Source organism: Centruroides sculpturatus, unplaced genomic scaffold, assembly GCF_000671375.1.
Source record: "Centruroides sculpturatus isolate CEXI.00-Female unplaced genomic scaffold, Cexi_2.0 scaffold354, whole genome shotgun sequence".
NCBI lineage: Eukaryota > Metazoa > Arthropoda > Arachnida > Scorpiones > Buthidae > Centruroides > Centruroides sculpturatus.
In genome coordinates, this window is record NW_019384699.1 from 238,554 (window position 1) to 266,541 (window position 27,988).

General features: G+C 26.1%; 1 protein-coding gene across 3 annotated transcripts; it reads left to right on the forward strand.

The window, feature by feature from the left end:
• Positions 1–755: 755 nt before the first annotated feature.
• On the forward strand, positions 756–27,987 carry LOC111627502 (fructose-1,6-bisphosphatase 1-like). Of its 3 annotated transcripts, none has more exons than XM_023371087.1 (7): positions 756–885; positions 10,535–10,744; positions 18,442–18,697; positions 22,463–22,603; positions 24,234–24,371; positions 24,458–24,574; positions 27,656–27,987. In XM_023371087.1, exons 2-7 carry the CDS (start codon positions 10,572–10,574, stop codon positions 27,836–27,838), a joined length of 1,008 nt encoding a protein of 335 aa, XP_023226855.1. In that variant the 5' UTR covers positions 756–885; positions 10,535–10,571; the 3' UTR covers positions 27,839–27,987. The 3 variants fall into 3 exon arrangements, with proteins under 3 accessions (XP_023226855.1, XP_023226854.1, XP_023226853.1); XM_023371086.1 differs by lacking the exon at positions 756–885 and adding an exon at positions 7,597–7,705; XM_023371085.1 differs by lacking the exons at positions 756–885; positions 10,535–10,744 and adding an exon at positions 11,002–11,278.
• The last annotated feature ends 1 nt before the right edge of the window (position 27,988 follows it).

Below are 27,988 nucleotides of genomic sequence, written 5' to 3' on the forward strand. Positions count from 1 at the left end.
ATAAATTTTATCAAATAAAAATAAAAGAAGCAATTGTTTATAAAATGCAAAAGAATAAAAGTAATCATAACTTCTTTCATGTTGCTTCTTACAAAAACCAGTAACAGCTGCAGGAATTGAAAGTTGGAAAGAAATGATCTGAAACATTTTCTTCTCCTACATGACGTCATGAAGACAGGTATGGTGGAATTATTGATGGGAGAATTGTATAAGCAACAATGAAAGAAGACAACCAGTATTGGACTATTGTTCTGAACAGAGAAAGAAATCTATCCAAAACATCTGAACTTTTTAAAACACTNACTCGCTGGCTTGTGATAGTAAATTGAAACGTCTGTAACTTGTTGGTCTGTAACGATAACAGTCATAAGAATATATTTCCGTATAAGAAAGATATCGATAATGTTACTTAAAGTAAAGGTATATTTTAAAGAATAAACAATGTTTTATATTGTTTTTTAACAATATATATATATATATATAATTTAAACTACAAGAATACTACAATTGAATTTATACTCTTACTCTTTAAAATTCTTGTAATTTTTACATTTTAGATTAAAAAATGACAGTGAAAAAATATTATTTTGGAAAATTCCTTAAACACTTACCTGATACAAAAGTAAAGCATTTTTATCTGACGTAAGCAGGAGAAGCACATTCCAGGATACCATCATCCCAAGTGCATCGAGTAACTGCGTGTGTGAGTAGAGACAGTGCACGTGTACAATGTTGTTGGGCGGAGACTGGAGAAGATTCAATGGTTGGTTAGCAGTAGCAACTTACCTGCCTCGCTCTTGTTAATTGAAGAATTTACCTTTTTCCACATAAAAAAATGGGAAAATCTTACTAAATCAACAACAGATACATAAATCAACACTTTCTGTAAGTATCATTCAAGTTAATTTCTATTTTATATCTAGTAGAATGCAACTGAATCCATACGTAGAGTAAGCGTAATTCTTTTGTTTGTACAGTATACGAAAGAAACAATTTTAATTGCTTAAAATCAATATTAAACATAAGCGAATCTGTAACTAATAGAGGGAATTATAATGCATCTTTCAAATTGCGAGCACTTAAGCATAAATTTTTAATGTACAATTAATGAATTAATTAAGCGCACTTTAACATATGCACAGAAAATTATAATAAGCGTAGAACTTAAATTATAATTTTAAATATAATTAAACATTTAAAAATAAAAATTCAATTATTAAGAGAAATTTCATAACAATAGAAAATGCTTCGTAATCGCTTAGTTAAATCATCATTTTCATTTTGGGTAATGCGAGTTGTAAAATTTATTTTTCTTGATAAAAATAAATGATAATGTTCTAAACGTTATTATTTCATTTTTTTCGAGGATTTTACCTCATTCAAATAAGCACGGATGAGAAAATTACGTTTTAAATACCATCCTCAAATTTACCACGTAATTATAAGTTTATGATGTATTCAACGTTTAATTACAACCTATTTATTAAACTTAATTTCCAACGTATTGCAATTAATAAAGACATTTAGATGAGCATTATCTCTTATTATACAAATCTAGTATATTATCATCCTCAGGATATTTGTTTATGATCTCTCTAAGTATAACAGACTCTATTTTAACACCTTGATATTCTAGATCCTTCTTCTTTAATATCCTTTTTTAAAAATAAAATAATTATATTTTCTAAAAATTATTATGCAATATAACTCGTATAAACATATGATTTCGCTTTACATTCCTTTTTAAAACTTTTAATTAGGAAAATTTTAATGTAATTGCTATTAAATTTACATATCGCAAATTAATCTTCCGTTAGCATTTTATTAATTTATTAAAATGCTTAAAACTATTTCAGATTTAATTAAGTAAATTTGTAGTATGAAAGAGCATTAAAATTTTCAAAATAACTGAGAAAAAAAGGGGTTAAGAATTATCTACGCATATGCAAATAATACGTTAGATAAATATGGGAATTTAAAAGTCAGTAAATGTCAAAATAGCAATATAAAACGCAAAATAATCAATTCTTTACAAGGTAAGGAATTAATTCTAATTTGTTTGCTGAAGGATCCAAGTCATATTTGCTTTTATTCGGAATGAAAGTCTGGGATGAGGATTACCAATGCGCATCTGTGACGTCATTGATAATATTAAGAAACCTTCCAATAGGCAAACAGAACTTATGAAACTAAGATGGAAATTCTCCTCGAAAACTTCTTAATATAAAATCTTTACAAGAAAATCGCAGATTATCAGTCTGTGTATAATTAATGTAATATCGGACACTCGAAAATATTCGCCCGTAGAAAGTATTGATAATACAATGATAATTTAAACAATTACAACAATACAATTTCTGAAAGTTTAAGTACAGTATAATTACACGCCAACTAATTAACCATCGGCCGATTAAATTTTTTATTTATATTTTTAATTGAAGTTTAGATAATCATATATTTTCTATTTTGACATTACTCTGTTCCAATACATGAAGGATGACACTAGGTCACGTGTTCGTTGCTTGGATACAAGAAAACGAAATGGAAGTATTTCTGCTAGTGGTAGGCGATTTCAGTGCAGTTCTTAAAAGATAAAATTGAAAATATTCTTTTGTGATTTCCAGGTGTCCGCACCGAATACAATTTTCCTTTTCTGATATCTATTTTACAGAAGTTTTTTTTTAATATTCTCAATATTTTTTTCTTTTTATTTTCACTTTCTTTCGTTGTTTATTGTGTTTTTTTGTTCTACACTCGCTGGCTTGTGATAGTAAATTGAAACGTCTGTAACTTGTTGGTCTGTAACGATAACAGTCATAAGAATATATTTCCGTATAAGAAAGATATCGATAATGTTACTTAAAGTAAAGATAATTTTAATAAATCGATAGAATTTTGAACTTCAAATTCGATTATCTATTGATAAAATGGTTATAAACTACAACTATTTTCGGATAGAATAAAAGAAGTAAATGTCATTCTAGTAAGGTGTAGCCTAGTTAAGTTAACAGTAAAATTTTTAATCTTTTGTTTTTGGAGTAACGCTTTTCCGATAAAAATCATTTTATTATGTAAATTCAAATAATTAACAAATTATTGAAAAATTATTCTACCCATGAATAATTCAAGTTTCTCAGATATTGCTAAAATACTTTCTTAACTAAAGTTTAATTTCGAATTTTCAATTAGAAAAAAGAAAGAAAAAAACGCAGTTTATATAAAATTATTTGATTTAAATTCATGGATTTTGTATTGTGAATTTAGTTTACTTTAAAATGCTACGTCTCTCGTGAGTACTTGCATATATGTATCACGAACTAATAGATAATACCTCTAAAAATATAGCCTTTATTATATATAAACCTACATATATTGTTTAGGCAATATTTTATCTGTATAAAAATTCGATGAAAATCAATACAAATCATACATATTTATTTATTTATTTAATTGAAACTGTTAGTAGTTTTATATTATGTCAACTTCAATAATAAAATCATAAGGTTTAGTTGGGCGGAGACTGGAGAAGATTCAATGGTTGGTTAGCAGTAGCAACTNAAAAATAATGTTCAAATATATAAAATTCTTTAATTTCCTTCAAAATTCTGTAAAGAAAGAATATAAAAATTAAATAAATTAAATGAAAACGAAGTTAATTTTTAAAACTGAAAAATATTAAAAGAAATGAATTAATTAATACATTTTTAAAAATATAAACTAATATGAATATTTGATCTATTTATTCGAGGATGAGCATTTAAAAGTCAATATCTCATTTAAATAATCCATATAAATCATTCATATTTAAACTCATATGAAATCAAATAATAATAAATAAGGAAATATTTCTTTTTAAAAAAATAACCCAATCGGACTTTATGATTCTTATTCGTCACATAAAGAGATGTTAATCGCCGCTGTCGTATTTGATGCAACTTTATTGATTTCCTAGGTTAAAGGTCATAATTTGTATGGCATGAACCTGAAGGTAGTCGATAAATGCATAAATTATGAAGGTACTACTAACCATTCGATATATAGAAATCTCGTAATTGTCCACTCTATCACGAATATTTATTTTTGTAGAAAATAAGAATGGAAATCTTTTAAATTAAAAATACTGATAACATTATTGAATTGTTCTCAAGAGGACTTGGAAAATTGTTTAAAAAATTCAAGTGTGAAAATTAAAAATAGAAATCAATCTTTAAAGATTTTAAAAAAAACACATATATTTCTTTAGTTTCTTAAGAAATTAATCTTTATTCTAAAAATATCGACTGATACTAAAAGAAAAAAAACTTAATTCATTATTAGATAAATCTAGAATTTTATTTATTAACTGAACACTGTACAAATAAGAGAAAATCTGTAGATTCTCATTAAATATTATACGATATTACAAACCGATTTATAATATTAATATTTAAATATTAGTGATTTAATTAATTTATTTAAGTATCCTTAATAATCATTAACCTCTTCGTTTAAATGAAACTGTCAAAGTCTTTAAAATTAGATAATGACATTAATAAATTTCTAATTTTATTGCAAATTACGTTCAATTATAAAATGATTTTCTATATTTTCAAATCTATTTTGTAATATTTCTTCTTGGTGAAACGTTATCGAATTATTAAAATATCATTCAAAAATTTATTTTTGATTTTAATCCCGATTCCAGAATTGATTCGAAAATAATATATTTTCATTGTTTGTATTCCCGCATCGTAACATCCAAATCAAATCCTCTAGATTCTCTTTTCGTGATCTATGACCATTTTATAAAAAATTGCAAATAAAACTTTCTAGGACGGCAATGCAATTTCATGTTTAAAAATCGTACTACGCTTACACTTTATACTAATACTGACGTGCATGCGCTTTATAAATTAAACATGGACGAATTTCTTTTAATAACGATGTCAGTAGAAAAATACGAATATGTAAATTATTTTTATAATATTAATTAAGTACTACTTAAAATATATTCGCTTAAACCACTTAATTACCAAAGTGATTCATCGTTTTGCGCTGTCTCAATTTAAAGTTTAATTAAGTAAACATTTAGTTATTGCGTAGATTTTAATGATGTTTCAAGTGTTTATAAGCCAATTTTCCATTACAAATTTCGAATATTTTCCTCGAAAAGTAATTGATAAATTTACTCATAAATTAATACGAAAGCAATTACACGACTGAAGGAGGAAAAAAATATATTTCAAATGATAAGTGAATTCTTATTTGTTTATTTCTATATCGTTTTATTTTATAAAATATTATTAGTAATTTATATACAAATGTACTGTACTGCAATAGGTGAAAATTTATCAATAGTAAATGTTTATTAATCGAATTATTAATAAAGTTTCAAATTATTCGCGTGGATTTCGCATATCCTTGTTAGAACTAAAGCATTTGTTAGTAGCTTCACATAACATCTGTTCGCTTTCACGAAAGGGATTGATTTCGTATAATGAGAAACAAATGATTTAAACCTTTACATTCTCTTAGTATCAGTTTATTCGCATTTTCGAAAATGTATTCATTTCATTTATTATTTTCATTATAAAACTAAACAAGCAAAAAGCAGTTGTTTTGGAAAATCCGCGAAAATTTATTACAATTCCAAACTGTATATTATTTATTTGTGTATATTATTTGAAAATTGATAATTAAAATGCCATTCAATCAAATTTCTGTACATTAATTTGAATGAATTCATCACGATTGTTGCAACTAATTTATCGTAATATTTACTTTAATCTTATTTAATGTCATTTTTTGAAAATAAATATTAAATGTATTATTATATATTAATATTATCGAGCGATTTAAAATTCTGCATAAAGATTAAACATTAATATATTTTACTACATTTAATTTAAAACAAATATAATATCTTATTGTGCATATATATTGCGCTTGCATAAGTATTATGTAAATAAGAGAAAAGTTATAAACTATAATATGTATCTTATATAAATATGTAAGACGTGTTATATATTCATATAAACTTTATAGTATATGGACTACAATATTAAATTTTTATATTATTTCTTGAAACAAGAGAAAAAAAATTTTTTTCCTAAGTCTAGAGCAAAAATTCTAGTATTTATTGATTTTCTCTTGTTCAAACTCTCTGTTATCTTAATTGGGTTGCCTCTTTCGTAGTATTAACCCGGAGGTATTCTTCAAGAGTAAGTCAGATAATCCAGTTAAAATACAATGGAATAGAGATTACGTACGGTTAATCAAAATCATCACTTTGACTTTTTTTTTTTATTATTAATATATTTCAATTCCGTTAAAGCTCTTTAACAGCAATTTAATTTGCTTGAACGAGTTCAAATTCTGAATAAATATCACAGCAATATACACTTGGGTTTTATCCTGTTAAAAATGAATATCATCGAGTTTCGTTCGTTTGTTGTTCCGACTGAAAATCGATAATCGTTATAGTTTCCAATCTAGTTTAAAATCTACAGTAAAATATAATATGCGGCAATAAATAATTTAAAGTGATGAAAACTCTCTTCATTGACTTTAAGTTCAATTGCCGGTATGATAATTAAATGAAGCTTTATTGAATTAATAATAATGAAAGATGAAAGACATTGACGAAAAATATTAACTCTTGCAACTTTTAAAATTTTAATTTTTTTATAATATATTTAAATTAAAAGTTTAATGTAGTATTTTTAATATGTGAAATATTAAATATAATGTTCAATATAAATAATAGTTTAATAAAATTAAATATAACTTAATATTGCTTGAGTTCAAAGCTATTTTAATGTGTAGCATATAATATATATATAGTTAATATAATTAGAATGTCAATCACATTAAATTTTGAATTTACGAATGTCGAATGCTAAAATACGTATTTTTTTTATTTAAATTAATAGTTTTAATCACTTATTACGCGATAATTATAGAAAAGAATATTTTTCCTAATCATCCATGAGTAATATATGTTTAATAGTTTGGATATTATAAAAATCTTTGGGCATTTTATGATAGAAAGCGAGATATAATAACGATAAATTTTCTCTGAACTTACGGTTTACGGTTTGTGTATCTTCGAGGATTATCGTGTATTATTAATACAAATAATCAACACTAGAAATTACTATTTTTCTTCTTGATTATTCTATATAAATAATACAAAGGTAATCTAAGAATTATATAGATTATATAAGCTATGTAATATAATATGTATATAGAAACTAATTTCAAACTATGAAATTCTCTAATCAAAGCTAATGTCTTTCCTACATAAACTTTGATCTTTTGAATAAAAGCCGATTTCAATACACATGAATGGTTATTTCCCTTAAATATCTTAATGATGACACGAAATTCCTCTATAACAAACCTTTAAGATATTAATTAAATTTTTAAATTATTATATCTTATATTAAATAAATCTATTTGTAACGTTAAAAAAAATTAAACAAAAGAATGTATATAGGCCTATATATTACTTTTAATATAGAATTTTATTATTTTGAATGTTTAAAAGTTACGTAAAGTCTTTTTAAAGTTTCGTTTTTGTACCAGTAGAGGGCTTTTTCTTGTTAAGGACAATAAATACTTTTGACCTTCAGCTGTATATTCAGTACTGTACTTTAGTTTGTGAATGGCCTGCAAAACTGTTAGCTTAAAATGTTAACGAAATCTTTTAAAACTCGAGTTTAACGTAAGCGAAAAGAAAACAAAAGAAAATTCCAATATTTCGCTAATGCATGTTTTGAATATCTTATTCTAAAAATAGGTTTATGTATTTATATAGTTAGGGAGTTTTGATGAATGTAACTTATCCTCATTAAACTATTTAATTTTAACAATAACCTCAAGTTTTAATTTAATTTTTTTTTATATTTAGAAAGTAATGTATTATTTATATTAATATTTCAAATATATTTAGAATTGGGAAGAGTAAAGAGCGCATAAAAGAGATGATGAATAATTACTTCTCTTGTATCTATTTATTCTAATAATAAATGTACTGTACAGTATATGCAGTACATGCAGATTTTTTTAAAATTCAGTTTCTATCTTATTCTATTTTATTTTTATTTATTTATTTTTTAGCTGAAATTATTGCATTTCCTGTAATTTTCTGGATTTTTGATGTTATATATTGAAATTCATTAATCGCATAATTCTTACAACTGAATACTTAGTTTATTTAGAAATCTGTAATTTTAAATTAAAAAATTTAATGTAATAAAATAATTATTAATAGTTTTTTAGAGCATCATATATATTTGAAACGTGTATGTTTTCGCTGAACATTTTGAAATTATAAGGTATAAAATAACAGTTCAATTACGTTTAAATTGCTTCATTCTTTTGCTATGATACTGTTTTATGTGATAAATTACTTTGTCACAATCAAGGAAATGACATTTTTAATGAAGAAAATTAGGAAAACGATTTGATAATTACTTTAGAATTTGGGCAGAAAAATCAAAATGTTTGATTTCTTTACAAAATTATAACATAAGTATTATTTTTGGTAGGGCAATCTAGTTTAATTAAATATGTTTAAAATAAAGATAAAAATCACAGATTTTTGTTTTAAAAATTCATAATTTATTCAAAAATATTATCATAATTTGCATTATAAATGTTAAAATACCATTACTTTTTCATAATATAATTTCTTTTTAGCTTTAACAAGTAAATTTATATGAATTGAAATAGTTAACTTGGTATTGATACCAGAAATCGTCATCGCAAAATTATTACTGAAACACTGTGATTATAATATCAGTAACTATTATTGATATAGATGTAATGATCTCATTAATATGATGAACTATTAATATTATGAAACTTTATATTATCTATCGTACAATTCAGAAATTTATGATTTATACCAAAGAAAAATAGATCATATCAACCGAAAAATATAGACTAATCAAAATAAATCGCAACCAAAACAGTATTTTCGAGGAAGACTTCACATCAGAACGATTTATAAAAGATAAAATACAATTGGAAATTTCAAATGTATTAAATTTTATTGTAGACTATTAATAAGATGCTTTATATACACAAAACAGTAATTTTCAGGAAGAAAATAATAAAATCCGAAGAATCTGCGTATTGTTCTGATATGAACCATGGTGATATAAATTTAATATAAACATTTCTCCTGTATATAATGGCAATATATTACATTGCAAATAAGTTTACTATTACAATATATTTATCCATTAATTATTTTAAATTTGGCGCTTATATATGATTATTACCGAATATTTTTAATATTCAAAAAAGCAATCAGAAATATAATAGGTGAATATTAAAAATAATTTAAATTTTTAATCATTGATTATTAAATATTTATTTATAGTATAGAACTGTATGTAGTAATTTTGCAACTACTAAAAAGAACTTTACAAATTTTTAATATTGGAAGAATAAAGTAATCAGAATCGACATTTTAAGCATATCATTCAATATCATATGCAGAGAAATATATAGTAACATAACTTACTTAAATTTTCTATAGGCAAATATACATTCTAACAGTTAAAAAAGGAGACTTTCTATAATCAGTTTGAAAATTCTATCAAAGTTTAAAATACAATAAAGTGGGAAAATGTTTTTAGCATTTTTTTCTCCAGTAAATTCGATATGGAATGAAATGTAAAATTGCTCGGGGCTGAAGTAAAAATGGAAAAAATTTCTGTAGTTGAAAGTCAAACGAATAGAAGTATCTTGTCTACAAATTCTGTTGTAACAGCAAACTTTGTCGCCCAGTAGAAGTGTCTATTCTCCTTTTTTTTTGGTTTCATCGGCATACTTATAGAAATAACCAAAGATAAATAATCAAATATAAATTATATATTAAACAATGTATTTCTATACTTTATATAAACATATCTTTAACTTAACTTATTTTTAGAAAACGAAATTATTTAAATAAATAAAAAAACACCACCAAGAATAGTATTTTGGACGAATAACAGTTCTTTTTAATTAACAAGTACTTCCGTTTATAAGCGAGGATAAAAAAAATCGTTTAAAATTATAAGCATATTTCAGTTTTTCGGGCTATTTAAACTTACAATTAGTATTTTTTTACATCAGAAATTCGTTATAATATAATTTTACATTACAGTAATAAATAATTAATTGAACATAAATGCCATTGAAGATTTATAACTAATTGTTCTGAAAACTACTCATTCAGTTCATTTATACTACGTTTTAATTGAACATTTAAATTCATAATTATGTTTAGCATTGTCAAGCATTGCAATTGGAATGACTTGAGGGTATTTCTGGAGAGTTGTGAAAATTCGGATATTTATTTAATCATAAATTAATATTTTGTATTTAAATAATGCAGTTGATAAGTAAATTAAGTAATTTATATCTTTTTAAGTGAGTGTAACTTCGTTTGATCATAATTGTAATAATACTGTAATGTTTTTTTAAAATATCATAATGTCTATTTTTTTCTTTGTAGTGAAAGGTATATTTATATTTTGTTTTCGTTTTTTTTTTCCAGTTCTAGACAATAGGTGGGAATAAAGAAAAACTTCGGCATGACGAGTTCTCAAGTAATTCAAACCAATTTTAGGACGTTAACTACATTTGTAGTTGAAGAGCAAAGGAAGGTTCCTTACGCTACTGGCGAATTCACAACTCTTTTGACAATTATATTAACGAGCATCAAATCAATATCGTCCGTAGTCAGAGCTGCTGGATTAGCTAATATGTAAGTTTATAACGAACCAACGTTTTGCTGCGAAAATTCCGTCAAAAGTTTAATTTACAAATTTAATGATTCGCGGATGGTTAATGAATTTTAATATGTAATAAATTTACGCGATAAATAGTAAAGGCGAATATTTAACTAATTGAACAGAGTTTTATGACGTTTTTAGAAACTTTTATATGTATTGAATTGCAAGGGAAGGGGTTTAAAAAAAAAAAAAAAAAAGTTAAAATAGTGAGATGGCGCTAACTAATCAGCTGATTATTTCCACGTGATAAGAATCGAGGCGAGTTTGGAGGTCAATTTAGGTGGTGGCGATTTCGATTCGTGTGAGTTTCAAGCGCGTTAATTTTACAAAATGACATCGACGGGACCATCTATCGATACTAATTGTATGACATTAACTCGTTTTGTTTTGGCGGAACAACGGAAAATACCAGGAGCAACAGGTGACTTCACCCAGTTGTTAAGTACTATTTTGACGGCCGTTAAAGCAGTTTCGACTGCAGTCAGGAAGGCAGGAATTGCCAAATTGTGAGTCCATTTCGATATGTTGGAAGTTATTCTTGCAAAATAGGTTATGTGTGAATTATCTTGAGGAATTAGGTTTCAATTAAAATATTATTTGTATATTTACTTATTTGCAATCAAAAAAAGTTAGTTTATTGTTTGTTGAAGTGGTTTATTTAATAAATTTGATTAATTAACCTTTATATTGAATTTATTTTCTAATATATTTATTATTTAAAATGTAAAATCGGTAACTTTATATAACTGCATTAATAAAAATTAATATGTATTTTTTATTTCAGATATTCATTTGATAAGTTTTCTTGATTTGTCAAGATCAAAAATAAAATGCTGGTTACAAATTTTTCTATTTAATTTTCATTTTAATTAATCCTACTGATGCATTAAAAATGATGCAATAAATACATTATTGGTAGAATAATTTCCATATCATTTGAAGTTGCAAAAATTGATTATATTTCAAAGCATGAAAATAATTCTGATTGCCTAACTCCATACATAAATTTATATCATAGTAAAGATAAGCCTAATTTAATATAAATGGTATGAAGAATTTTGCAATTAAAAATTTTGAAATAAAATAAAAGTAGTTTTTTTTAAAATAATTACATTGTTACTGTAAATGAAATTAAATTAAATTTTTAATTGTACTTTAAATTTTTTTTACTTATATTGGGAGACTGTATTAGAAAAAAAGAGTGTCTCCAGTGAATGTTGTGTTCTGCTTAATCAGCAATTTTTTTTTCCTATATTATAAAATTTCTAACTAAATCCCAATTGCTCATAACATTTTTATTTTTTGTCATCTTCAATAGTTGTAATGCACTCTTTCGTTTCATATTATAAATTTTAAAAAAAAATTTGTTTATTATAAGAACTGTGAATAAATTTTATAATTAAAAGTGGACTTAATACTATTTTAATACATTGTTTATCATTTTTATTTAAATCTAAAATTTAAAATAATATACAGTACTTGATGGTTATGAAAAGTAACTAATAATAAAAATAAATAAATGAGCATTCAAATTATATGTAAAGGTTTTTTTAAAATTTCCATAAATTGTAAATTGCTATGACAATCTAGGTATGCTAAAAATCAGAGCTAGCTTCATGGCTGTGTATTAAAAACATTGATAAGGCTGGGCTCCTTTCACTTTTGTTAATGCTTACTCTTTAACTTAAAAAAAAAAAAGCCTTTACATTTATACTGGAGAGTGATTTTGCTAAAGACAAATATTAAACATATTGAACATCTCTAATCTATACATCAGAAGACAAGAGTTTTAGGAATGCCAACTGAAATGAATTGTATAGTTTTATCAATTTAGTAGTCATTTCCTACTAGTCTTAGAGATGAACATTTCTATATATTTTTTTTGCAAAATTAATTTGTCAATAATTATTAATTAAAATCAGTGAAAACACAAGGCTGTAATCATAAAATCAGAAGATATGCACTTAATACATTTATATATATATAAGATACTGTATATATAACAAAACTATTGTTTTATTGAAATGCAAAGTTTAATCTAAGTTAAACATCTATTCTCCATAAAGGCTAAATTTTCAATAAACAATATTGAAACAATATTTAAAAACAAACTCTATTGGAGGATATATACATATAGAGCCTCCAATAAAGCAGTTTGTTTTTATGGTGTTTATAATGGTATATAAAACAACAATGAATGGAATAGAAAAGTGTTATCAGAGAAACAGTTTATTTTTCAAAAGTTTAAAAGGTCTAAAAATTACTCTTCTATTACATAATTGATTCTCCTGAAGATAGACCTAAGCATCCAATAATGCTTGAATTTAATTTTGCTTAATTGTTTTTTCTATGTAGAAACCAGATTATCTGAGGTAATGGAAATTGATGCTACCTTGGATAAAAGCCATAGTCATTTTGGATTAAAAATAGCAATATAAAAGATTTATATGGTATCTCTTCTAAGTCTCTTTTTATACCTTAGTGAATTTAATTTATAAGAACAAAAATTTTTACATCATTTATTACATAGCTAATATGTACAATAATTTTAAGAATAACAATGTGTATTATTGTTGTAACATTTTAATATAAATGAATTTTCTCACATTTGAAGTTAATATGATAAATGGTAAATTATAAATGATATGGAAAAACAAACAATTTTGTAATACATAGTATTGTTTTAAACTTTCTTTTATGAATTATGGTATAAGAAAAATTGTTTATTCACTTGTAGATTTGCCTTGGATAATTTGAAACCTCAGATAACTGTGTTCTATTGTATATCTGACTGTTAAAAAAAAGATTTTTACTGAGTTGATTATTGCAAATAAGTTGGAAAAACTTATTAAAATAGGTAAAAATATTAAAAACTGTGTAAAAATTTAAATCTTGTAAAAAGAATAGATCATGCATTTTTCTATTTTTTCCAAGTAAACAAGAAAACTTGCAAGATCTTAATAATGAATGCTTCTGTTCAACTGTTTGTTTTGGGAACTGGTGACATTGATAATTTTTGCATAAATTTATGGAATCAAAGTTATTCATGAGAAGTATTCTTGATTATTCTAAATCATTGGGTATTTATTTTTACAGGTACTTATGGATGTCATAACATCTTGATCATAATTAGAAGTTTCTTGTAAGCAATGAACCAAATCCAGGCATTGATGAATTTGGTTTAAAAATTTAATTTTGTGATATGAATGCAGTGGCACACTTGGGATTTAGTCACGGGAAGAAGAGTTGAACAGATAAAAAAAAATTTTTTTAATGTGAATTCAATAAAATTCTCACCTTATATGACTGCTAATTCATAAGTAGTATAGAAATAGAAGACACAACACAACATAAAGAAGAAAAATGAATTTTCCAAACATCTTTTTGTAATTAAAATTTTCTAGTATTTTTCCCCTCCTGTTTCATTGGGGGGGTGCCAGAGGCCTTGGCCCCCCTCTGGATGTCCCATTGCATAAATTCATTTGAATTTTGACAAAGACAATCTCAATATATTCTTTAATATTTATTCAGAAATCTAAAAGGAGGGACAGATCCAGCTACCTCCAGATCTGTATCAATTACAAACTTTTATTGGTTTTTTTTCCAGTATTAAGTGCATTTAGTGAATGATCTACTTTAAAACTGGAAATTATAAAACAAAAGAAATTAACACTTTCAAGAATGACTTGAAAAATTTATCAATAGTTTCTATTGGACATGAGATACAGTCGACCCCCCCCCTATAACACTGTTGATTATTCCGTTTTATGTGAATTCCATGTTGTACGAGTCACTTAGATTTTACAAATATGTGATCCGTTCATGGTCCGGCACACGTATTTGTAAAATCTAAGTGACTCGTACAACATGGAATTCATATAAAACAGAATAATCAACAGTGTTATAAGGGGGTCAACTGTATTGTGTAAAATTAGCATGGATATTGTTACATCTGAAATTGCACTGCAAAAAGCTCAAAAAGATTTATTATAATTTTGTAGTTACTATAATTAATTACTTTCTAATTTTGATTAGCTTTCAGAGATAAGTTATTAATTTACTTTTAATATTATATCATACACACACACACACACACACACACACACACACACACACACACACAATAGTTTATTTGTGCTATAGTTTTTGTTCTGGATATGTGCATATGTTTCTGTATTTTAAATCTTCTTACTTGTAACCAATTAACCAGAATAACATTCATTTTTAAAATGCAAATGTTTTTTGATGCCCCTTCTGGGCGCTTCTTCAGGCATTTTGCATTTTAAAAACAAATGTNTTTGAAATAACAGATATTTTTTAGAATTAATTCTATAGCTAGACTATTTTCTAATAAGTATTATAATATTTAGTTAATCAGGTAGGGTCTATATAAATATATTGTATGTTTTGATCCCTTGGAGCTATAGTTTTTGTTCTGGATATGTGCATATGTTTCTGTATTTTAAATCTTCTTACTTGTAACCAATTAACCAGAATAACATTCATTTTTAAAATGCAAATGTTTTTTGATGCCCCTTCTGGGCGCTTCTTCAGGCATTTTGCATTTTAAAAACAAATGTTGCTCCGGTTAATTGGTTACAAATAAGATTTATATTCAACCCGGTGTATTAGAAAGTTAGACAAACTCTCTTGTTTTCTGAGGGGAAAATTGTTTCAGTAATTGTGCCTGAATAAAAGCTTGTTTGTTTACTGTGAACATCTATATTCTTATTCTTTGTTTTTCTTTATCCAAATACCCTTTACTCCTGAAACTGAAATTATTTTTGTACACATCTATCTAGGTGTTGCTCTGTTAACAAGATCTGTAAATAAAATAAAATAAATTAGTTCTCTGATTTTATTTTCTTGTTTTCTGCCTCAAGCCGTTATGCAGCTCTAAGCTAATATTTATGACAAAGATCATTCAAGCTAAACTTGACTAGTGAAAAGATGAAAATAAACAATGTACAATCTGCATGTGCCTGGCATTGCTTATGCTTTTGAGAGAATGGGAATTAGTGAGGTTGAGTTGGGAGAGGGTGATAAAAACAATACTCTTAAAAATGTAATTTATTGATCTCCATATTTACAATAATGAAACTACAAAACACACAATTGCTCAGACTAACTTTAATAGCGGGGATGTTTGGTCCATAGACTTAACCTTTTGCCACTTTGTCACACCTGAATCATTGCATCTTTCTTGAATCTCTCTTCAGCAATAGTATCTATTGGATAAGAACTTTAACATGATACCTGACCATATTTTTAACCCCAACTGAGTAGAGAGTCAAACTCAGCACTCGATAACCCGGCAGTTCGGATAACTCGGCCACACCCTGGCAGGGCAAAAAAAATCTTTAGTTAATTAATTTTCATTATAGACAACTTTATGCCTCAAAGTATTTTTCTGAGGTCTGTCTTATCAGGTAAATTACTGTACATAGTGTATTCATTAATTTTCATTTTCATGTAGTAAAGGCTCTATGCCTTCATAAAGGATGTACTTTTCCTTTGTTTAAGGGTATTTGGGCAGTTTATTCTCTGTTGTATTCTCAAGTAAACAATACATACAAGTACAGTACAGTATTTTCTGAGGAAACACTCATACTTATTTTTTTTAACCCCATTCCCAATAACCTGGCATTTTCACAAACTCGGCCACCCTTCGGTCCACATTAGGCCGAGTTTTCAAGACTCTACTGTATTGCTTATTTTCTGAATACTTTGTGAAAATTTCTTAAAAATATAAATGTTTAATAGATTAAATAGTATTAATCAATTTACTTTTTTGGAACTGATGTTTTTGTTAAATTGGGAGTATAATTTTAAGTATGTAATGTTTTTAATATTTACTGTTAGCTTAGTTTTCTTGAAGATGAGTTTGGGATCATGAAATTAATTAAACTTAGAAATGAAATGATTCAAATTCCAAAAACTAATTGCTGTTGCTAAAGTAAATATTGTAAATAAAGTAAATATATGTAAATAAAGTAAATATATAAAACTTTCTCCATTATTAGATTTAATTTTTATTTTAAAGTTTAATGTTATTTCTTCAATTATTATCCAGACAAATTTATAAATTTTTGTCAACTTTTAAAATTAAATATCCAAATAAATATTGGAAAGAAGTACAAAATGTAAGATGTAAAATATTATAGGATAGTATTCTTGTGATGAAGATTGTAATTATTTTTTCCTTGTTAGTAATTATTATTGTAACACTTGCAATGAACTCATTATTAAACTGAATCCATATGATGGAAATTGTCAAATGGAGACAAGTCTTAAAATCTGATCAAAATATAAACTCCACACAGCCAGAAAATATTAAACAACAAATTCTTTAATATCATTTTAGTGAATTTATATAGATATCAATATAATGAATTCCGAATTTTTAAAGAGTCCTATTTAATACAAATAGTCTTAATAAAAACCAAATGTTTCTTAAATTTAAGTATTTATAAAATATGTAAATTTAAATATACTTGATAATTAAGAATTAAAAAATTCTTTTCAAAATTTTTAAAGTTTCATTTATATTAAATTTAAACTTGAATCAAAATTATTAATCACAAATTAAGTAATTGTTTAAACTGAATTTTAAAATTAGTTTTCATTCCTGAATATATATTGATAAAATAAATATATATATTATATTTATCAATATGTATGTATGTATGTATATATTAGTTTATAGAATCTGTAGTTTAAAAATAAAAGTAGAACATCATCATAAAAAAACTGTTTGTTTTAGATTAAATTTTAATCTTTTAAATTCTTCTTCAGAACTTAAATTTTTTGAAAATGTGAAAAAGATTCACTTTTATATTATAGCCAGTCAAGTTTGTATTAAAAATCAGAAACCAAATAGATTTAGATTCATTGTTTTCAGATTAATAATACTACTGTAATTTTCTAATTATTTTTAAGTATCATAAGAAAATTTTAGCTTTGAAATTTCCTTAGTTTAAGCCTTGCTTAAGTATTTTATCTTATGATAAATTCAGTGATTATTGACCAACTTAAGATAAAGTGTACAATTCTTTCTCTCATTATCACAACTATTATTTTTTTTATACAATAATTTAATGAAAACCTGTATAAATGCTTTAAGTGATAGTATAATTTTACATAAATAATATAAATTTCTTATTGATACAATTTTTAAATTAGATAAAAATAACTTAGGAATAACTTAAAGTATTTTTGTTGTAGAATATCATTATAGTTTTAAAAATACTTTAAATATGCTCTGCAATTTTTAAAATTAAAATGGTTTTTCAAATAAATTATTTGAAAAACCAAGTTTATGCAAATTGTTTCTAAAACTGTATTTTAGTTCAATGAAATTTAAATGCTAAAAATTACAAAATGAAATATAAACTTAAGTTTACAGTTTAGTTCTGTTATGAATCAAGGACACAATTTTTAATTTGTAGTCTTGATTTCATTTAAGTTTTATTTTCTGTTTTAAATAGTTAAAAGTAACTTAAACAGTTCTTATCTCAAATAATATTTAAACTATTGAAATTATCAAAATTTCATAGATGATCATTCTTAAATGCAGATAGAACAATCTTTAGATAATGTTATAAAATAGATATTTAAAATATATTTAAAATTTCAGGTTTTAATTCACTTTTTATTTTATATACTGCAGGTATGGCATTGCTGGTCAGACAAATGTTCAAGGAGAAGAAGTGAAAAAATTAGATGTTTTGGCAAATGATCTGTTTATTAATATGCTAAAATCCTCTTATGCTACATGTTTACTAGTATCAGAAGAAAATGATAATGTTATTGAAGTGGAAGTAGAAAAACAAGGAAAATATATTGTATGTTTTGATCCCTTGGATGGTTCTTCCAATATAGATTGTCTTGTTTCTATTGGTTCTATTTTTGCAATTTATCGCAAGGTAATTTAAATAAAAATAAATTTGATTTTGTAACTTTTTAAAATAATGTCTTACTTAAATATTAGTTTTGAAAATATCAGAAATGATTAAATTCAATGTTTGTTTTAAAACCATTGAATTGTCTTTAACAAGTTAGTTGATTTTTAAAGATTAGTAGTCCAAAGTACTGAATATTTAGAATTATGAAATTATCAAGTTATTCATATCTTATATCTGAATTTACTACTAATTAAAATATCTTATAAACTAATGGGTTTTTTTCTTTTAAAAATATTGTCTACATTTTAAATATGAAGAGATTTTTATATTATCTAAAAACTTTTGTATTCTGATTATTATAAATTAGAACATTTAGTATTTTTTTTTTCTTAATTTATAAAAAATCAATCCTAACTGATATTTTATATAGGCTGAAGTTAGTGTTTATATAATGATAAATGTGATATTCAGATTCCTTTTTAAAATTTTTTTCATAATTTTAAATATTAAGAATAAGTTTCCAAATTATTTGAGTTTTTGAAATGACTTTTAAGTATTTTTTTTTTTTTTTTGAGACCAAAGAAAAATAAAAAAATACTTATTGTAAGTAAAATCTAATAATAATTAGTTGACAGTATTTATTCTAAGACGTATTAATCATTTATGAATTTATAAAAACAACTTTTAATAAATATTAAAATTATTTTCTAATTTAGAATGTAAATTTATTTGAAGAAAACTCTTAAAAGGAAAAATATTTTATTTTAAAAGATAAATATATTATAGAAATTGAATCAATAAATGATAATGATAAATACAGCTGTCCCTTGATAATCCGACAGGTATGGGGACCAAAGGGATGTCGGATTACCAAAAGTGATTAACTATTTGGCATTGTTTTGCTAGCAGTAGCCTACAATATTCCCTACTCCAATTGTTCGAACAGAACTGCTCACGGAAAACACACGAAATGTGTGTCATCGTGTAAGAATTGGGTGGGGAGATTCACGTTGCGACATGCTTCTGTGCAAGCAGACACATAACGGGGACAGGTACCTTGACGGGAGGTGTGTCGGACTACTGAGTATGTCGGATTATAAAACGTCGGACTATCAAGGGACAGCTGTATATTCAAACTACATTTTTTTAAATAGTTGTATAATTACTTTTGTATTTTAAAAACATTTATAGAATATTGAATACTCAAACTTTTTAAATGAATAATGTATTTCAAATGTAATTAGTCTAGCTGTATATAGATTTTTAATAACTTTGTTGCTATTTACTGAATTTCATTGCTTTTGCTTTTAGATTGTTTGTTAATTATTTAATAATAGAATGTTTATTATTAGTATTTTTAATGTTTAAAATATTTGACTAATATGAGAGATTTTGTTCAATATGAATTATTTTTCAAAAGAATTTGGCAAAGACATATAGAATATATGCTTTTCAGTAATACATTTGAAATCATTGAATACAAAATAAAAATATCAAATTTATTTTAAAATTATTGATATATATATTCAATTAACTTGCCAAAAACCTTATTTTAACACAAAAGGAAATTAATTTTCATGTGGACAAATATTTTTGACCTAATTATAGGTCTTCAAGTCTTAAACCTTTTGTTCTGTTTTGGAACTTGAAGGAGAATAATATAATATTTCAAAGTTTGAAATGATGGTGAAATTCAAAATCATGTTTGATGTTCTTAGTATGTTGATTTAAATTCATAAATATTTAATCTCATCAGCCACAGCATTCAGACAGAGCATGTGAAAGTGCTGGAAGGCTTGAGATTTACAAAGTGAGATTGAGAGAGGAATGCCTCAATTTTAAGGAGGAGGAAATGATTTCAAGTAGATGACAAACATGATCCAAATGGGATGCAAGAAAATGGATTTCATTAATTAAGTAAACATATGTAAATTTATGTAACATCTGTTTTTAAATTCATAAATATCTATATAAAATCAATTTAAATTTATAAATATTTATTCTAAGGACCAATTTTAAATTTCATCATTATTCCAAAGATTGAAATACAACCCTCAAAAGTGAAATTGCAACTCCACAAAGGAATGTGTGCACATTGTGGGACTGGTTTAGATGACAGAGAAATGCAAATTATTAGAAGAAAGAAAGGAACAGACATCTGTTTATTCAGTAATGAATATGGCTCCCACAGGGCACTATATGGCAAAGCATACTATCAATGTGACAATTTAATAGTTGCCTGAGATATCCTTTGCCAAATTTTGCATGCAAGTCATCCACAGTATGTAGCAGTGGTCTCCAGTGCACCTCATGTCAGATGAGGTCATGTAGGTGTTTGATGGGGAGAGAGATCCAGCAAAGCTGACAGCCAGAAAAGGATGTGAATACCATTCAGAGAAATGAGAGTTCAGCATGTGATGCAGGCAGGCATTATCATGCTGGAACATCATGTTGAGTGCAGCCTGTACCAGTGGCTGAACCACAAGCCCCACAATTCGTGTGATATACTGGTGCTCTGTCAGAGTGCCTGAAATGTTCATTGCTGATCAAACATGATGCTCAGTATGGGGCTAGTGTTGTAATGCTTGGCAAAAAGGGCTGGCATGTAGCATTTCATGGGATACTGCCACACCCATTCATGACCGTCATTCCTCCACAGACAGAAGCAGCATTCATCCGTAAACAATACCTGATGCCATTCAGTGGTCTAGTTGTGAAGACAATGACATCGTGCTAGGTGTGCAGCCCTGTATTGAATAGTTAATGGCCCCCAGTTGCTGGTTGCCATGCACGCAGCCTGATTTCATGCAACCTGTTGGAAAAGTTTTGGATGGACACTGATGCATCCATTTATGGCAACAGGCAGCTTCAAATGTCACATGCCATGGTGAATGGGTCCCGATGGGCCATTTGACAAATCTGCTGGTCTGTGTGCTCTGTCATATACTGGTGTAATCCACTCCCTCTTTGGTGTGTTTGGATATGACATGATGGATGTAGCAACATCCATCATGTCACACACCACTGGATGGTGCCATGTGTGTTGTCCCAACACACATGGCATGCACACATTGACAAATCAAGGTCATGCAGCTCCAGGATTGTTCCCCAGCCATTAATTGGTGGTATTCAGCTTGCTGTTTCTCCAAGGCACTTTCCACACTTCAAAAGTTCATCTGCTGTGAACCATCACTGCATTTACAGTCTGAGCTGGCTGCTGGTCTTTATAGCCCAAAACTGGGTACCACATGACCCACAATGCTTATGCAAACTTAATCATTTGCATATCTGCCACCTACTAGTCCTGCAATTTGCAGGTGGCTACGTGCATTCCTTCATGGTGTTGCAATTTCACTTTTGAGGAATGTATTGTTATTCTTATTCAAGTTCCAAAATACAATAGAAAAAAGTTTAGATCTGAAGCAGACCTATAATTATGTCAAAAACATTTATCCAAATAAAAATTAATTTCCTGCTGATATTAAAATAAGGTTTTTGATGTGTTGATCAAGTAAGTAATCCAGTATATTAAATTTTTTAAATTTTCTATACAAGGCAAAGTAGCAATGATCTGAGTAAACAGAAAGGCTGAAATTTAAAATTAAAGTTAAAACTTATTTTTTAATGTCAAAATGTCCAAGTTGAATTATTAAATGTAAGAATGGATACATTTTTTCACTAATATCTCATTTTAGTATTTAAATTTTTCCTTAAATTTTATTTTAATGATTATATATTAACATAATTTTTGAATTATTTATTTTATTACATTCATTTTTTGCTTAGACAACATCAGATCCTCCTTCATTGAAAGATGCTTTACAAAATGGTAGAAACATTGTTGCTGCAGGTTATGCATTATATGGGAGTGCTACTATGGTGGTTTTATCAACTGGAACGGGTGTAAATGGTTTCATGCTTGATCCTGTAAGTTATTGTTACATTTAATTATTCGTGAATATATTATTAGTAATAATTAATTTTATTGATATTTATTTTTTTAAGCTAGTAAAAGCATGTACACTCAAATACTATACACAATACTGGAGTGACATTCAGTTTTTTGGATATTAGGGGATAAGAAAAGTAAACACAATAATAATATATTAAAAATATAATTCTAACCTTTTCAACATTACAAAACAGCTTCATTAGGACAAATGGTTTACAAAATTTTGTGAAGTCTTGTAAACAGTTATTTTTCTGAACTCTTAACACCCAAAAACTGAATTTCACTCCAGTGTCGATTTTTATATATATATATATATAAATAAAAGTGTACTGTACTCTAACGTGGTGTATGCCTTTATATATATATATATATATATATAAAGGCATACACCACGTTAGAGTACAGTACACTTTTTTACCAATCCAAACTTTTTATTAATCTGAACTCCATACAACAACCTAGATACAGAATATGTTAAGGTGTTTGCTTGTGAATTACATTTTGTTTTGTATATTATTTTAAAGCTTATTTAATGGTAGATTAACTATTACATCTATTTTACTGTTCAATTTAATTTAAAATAATCAGAAGCAAAAAATATGTCCAGTTTTGCTCTTGCTATAGTGCAAAATGATTCCCCTTCCATTCTGGCTATTGAACTTATCCTTATCCAGTACAAAAATACTTCTGAAAATAACTTCTCAAGTTGCATTCTTTCATTGATTTACAATTATTTTTAATTTTGTTATTAACAGAAAGATTATTGTAAATTAAATTTTTAATATTACTAATAATAGAGTAGAGAGATAGGTGAGAGAAACTAAAAACTACATGGTGGTTCAACTTTTATCTGGAATTTATGGTAATGGAACTGTGTATTTTACATAGTCCCAATTCATTTTTCTTAAGGAAATCTCCCTCCATATATTCTCATCATTTTGATAATGATTGTCTGTAGAATAGAAGTACTGACTGGTGTTGGAGCACAATCCTTGCATGGTGGAGGCAATCAACAGACTTCATTAGGAAATTCTGGATCTTTTGCAATTTGATTATCACATGATTTTTTCTTTTTAAAGGAAACCTTGGAAGACTTGCCACTGCATGTGTCTACAACACTAGTCAAAATATTTCTATTATGCAAGCATTGTTGTCAAAATGGTGGAAGAAGTCAGTATGGGGAAAATACCTAGAATAAAATTGCAAATTGTAACTATATAACAGTTTCATTGCCATTATTAAAATTCTGAATAGAAGTGAAACCATCCTTGTATGTACATTCAACTAAATGTCATTGACTTAATTTGCATGTAGAAATGAATGAGAGAATTGATTCCAATATTACAAGAAAAGATACATAATTCCAGAAGTATTTACACACACAATATTGTGTATCAAGAAAAATTTTATAAGCTGTATATTAATAAATTTTGTGAATAAATTTATTTTCTTTATTTTTTTCTGCTTATTTGTAATGTACAATTTTTTACAGCAAAATATTTGCTGTAAAACTAGCTAGTTCAGATTACGTAGAATGTACTGTACTTTGTTAGAATGTTATTGATAATTAAAAAAGATATGTAATAGCATAAAATTTTTTCATAGGCTATTGGAGAATTTATTCTGACAGATCCTGACATGAAGATTAAACCAAGAGGAAAAATTTATAGTATAAATGAAGGATATGCTTCAATATGGGATGATGCTGTTATAGAATATGTTAAACAGAAAAAATTTCCTTCTGTATGATATAACTAATATTTTTAGCCTTAAAAAATTAGTTTAAAGTATCTCCATTTTTTTATTAATGATTTTTCATCTGTATGTAGAGTGGAAAACCGTATGGTGCTAGATATATTGGCTCAATGGTTGCTGATGTTCATCGTACCTTAAAATATGGGGGCATTTTTATGTATCCTGCAACTAAAGAGTCCCCTAAAGGAAAGGTAAGGATATTTTTATATCTGAAATAGTATAGCTAATACACACACAAAATTTCTATTGAATTTGAATAGAGTACGTGCAAGTAATATCTGTTCAATACATTAAGGATAAATGGCAGTGCTGGAATTTATTGGGTTTATATAAAACTCATTTTATGTAGATTCTTGAACTGTATTGTTTATTGAAATGACTAGCTAAGCCTGAAAGTTTCACTTGCTAGAGATATATGTATTAGCATATTTATGATTAAATTAGCTGAATTTGTCATTCAAAACAGAAGTATTGAAATATTTAGTCCCATAAATTTGTTTGTCCCATAGAAATAGTTACTTTTTGCTTTGCATCAAAAGACATAGCTTGTATGATGATATTAAGTTTGATAATATGTAGAATATTTTGTTTCCTGTTCTTCCCTCTTTTTTTGTTGCCCAGTGTTACTGGAAATGAGTAGAGTTAAACTGATTTTCTAATTAACTTCTTATCTAATAATTGTACCAGAGTTGTTCAAAACGTTTCAGGAATGGATCAAAAATGTCAAAACATGTTAGGATATAAATTTATTTTAATATATGAATAATCATCATTCAGGGATCACAAAATTTTGTCTTGTATGAGTCCTATTAACTCAAATTCTTTTCATTTACAACTTTATCAACTTTGGATAAATTAAAAAGTGGTTAGGAGTTACATTGGGAAATGGGTGATTACAGAATAGTGGTTCCATATTTCGTTAATAAGTAGTGATTGTAATGACACTCGTGGAGTAGTTAATCTATCAACATATTTGTATCAACATTTAATGGTGTCATATGGAAGAATTTATCTGAATGAAAAATGGCAACAAAAAATAGACCATCAGGACTAAATTCATAATGATTAATCTGCTTCTCAAAAAATAAATATACCTGTAACAGTCTTAATTTCAAATTAAACTTTCCACTAAAAGCTGGAATTTTTGTTATAAGTACATGTTAAATTATATAAATACACTTTTCACACATTAACAAAAATTCCAACTTTTAATGGAAAGTTTAATTTGAAATATTGATATGTAGTCACTGGCCAAGAAATATAGGAAAACAATTTTAATATTGGACTTCTCAGTATAGGCTTATCATTATCCAGTACAGTTCAGTAAATGCTCTCACTAGCCATTTGATTCTCTTGGTTTTACTTTCAAAAGCCATATACCCAACTTTCAGCAGGAGTAATGACATTCTTTATCTAACTAACTAGGGTTAGTAACAAACATTTCCAACATGTTCTGTGAGATTTTCAGAGAGTTGATTTTTATTGGTCTGTGTGGAACTTTCCTAGTGCTTTAGGATTGTATTATGGTAGGATGACATGTTTCCAGAGATATCTCCAACTGATCTGCAATGTCTGAAAAAGTTTATCCCTACTAATCATTGATCAAATATTTTTATTTTCGACATTTTATTTTTTTTAGTTTAAAGTCATTCACTACCTTGATCATTGGTTATAACAATTCATCCAGTTTCATATTATGTATGTTACTCATAACATCTTGATTGTGATGAAGCTTTCTTCCTGAAAGTTTGTTTTATCATGATGTATGTTTTCTGCAATTTTATGCATATTTTCTGTTCTGAATTTTCCATGACAAATTTCAGAAAAATTTATTACATGCGCACGTACAAGATAGTTCTGTTATGTGAACACATGAAGCTCATCATTGATTTTTTTTTGTATTTATAAATCTTTTGATGTTTTTTATTTTATGTATCAATTCCTAGAACTTTTGAACACCTTTCAGATTTGATTTTCTAATTTTTATCTGATGATACTAATATATAAGGAGAATAAACATTTTTAATTAAATGTTATAATTCTTACAAAGTTAATCATTCCAACAAAGACTTTCATTCTCATCTTTATCTCCAAAAATTCTCTAATTTTAACTGGTTGACTCACTGTGGGATCTTTTTGTGATCTTTATTTGCACACATTAAGATCATATTTTGTATTATTTGAAATAACAGATATTTTTTAGAATTAATTCTATAGCTAGACTATTTTCTAATAAGTATTATAATATTTAGTTAATCAGGTAGGGTCTATATATATATATATATGCCCTACCTGATTAACTAAACACACTTCAAGAAATCCACACTTAATAATAAGTCAGTTTTGATAAGAACAATGAGTTGGTAATACAACATTATTATGATAATGATATAAGGACAATTCTATTTTTTGATTGTAAATTTACCCAGTCTTGATATCAAACATCCACACACATAATATTTATTATCCTTCTAATATAAAGTTTTTATTTTGTTTAAAGGATATACTGTTGTATTCTAATCTTTTAATTCAATCTAAATGGACAAATATATTACATAAATTGCACCAGTAATGTTTGAGAGCCACATGCAACCTGTTAGTCATACTTTGACTACCATTGACAGATATAATATCTTCTTATTTACTTTCTTATATATAAGTGTATATGTACATACAGGAAATCCTCATTAAATTAAACTCTTAATAGTTTGAAATAACATTAGTTCTCAACTGTACTTTTGTCCTTAAACTTGAACTGAATTCCTTAACATGTAAGGATTTACATGTTAAGGAATTCAGTTAGTTCAAAATATGGCTACTTCAAAATTCAAAGTGAAAATTCTGTTCAAACTGTGATAAAACATATATATGTTAACTTGTTTCTTTAGTTCAAAGTGCCTCCATACTATAAGAGAATAATAGACCAAGAATAACTCTAAAATGTGTTAATGTAAAAGCAGTCATATTAACCAATTAGTGTCATAAGATGACACACTAATGGACTATCCTTTTTTCTTTTATTTCATAAAATTCTAATTTTAATTTTATTTTTATTACAATTTTTAAATTTATTTAATATCATTAATTTTAAAGTATAATGAACAAAACACTATTTGTAAACTGTTAATTTATCAAATATTGCTATAAAAAAATAATGAATAATTTATCATTAGTTCTTTCAATTTAATTGAATAAAGATATTTTTTTTTCTTAAAATTTGATTGTTTTATTTATTATCAAAATTATAAGTCATTTATTCATTTTAATTATAGCTTCGCCTTTTATATGAATGTAATCCTATGGCTTTTATTATGGAAAATGCAGGCGGATTGGCAACTAATGGGAAAAAACCTATATTGGATATTGTCCCAGAAAATATTCATCAACGTTCTCCAATATTTCTTGGCTCTAAGGAAGATGTTGAAGACATAATTAATCTGTACAAAAAGTATTAAGAATTATGGTATAAAAGTTTTACTGTGAAAATTTTCATACTAACAACCTAATCACTTATGTATTCAAACTTTTATTATCAAAATGTAAAATCATATTTTTTTGAACTTTTTATTGAAATTCTTACAAAATAAAGTCATGTTTATAATAAT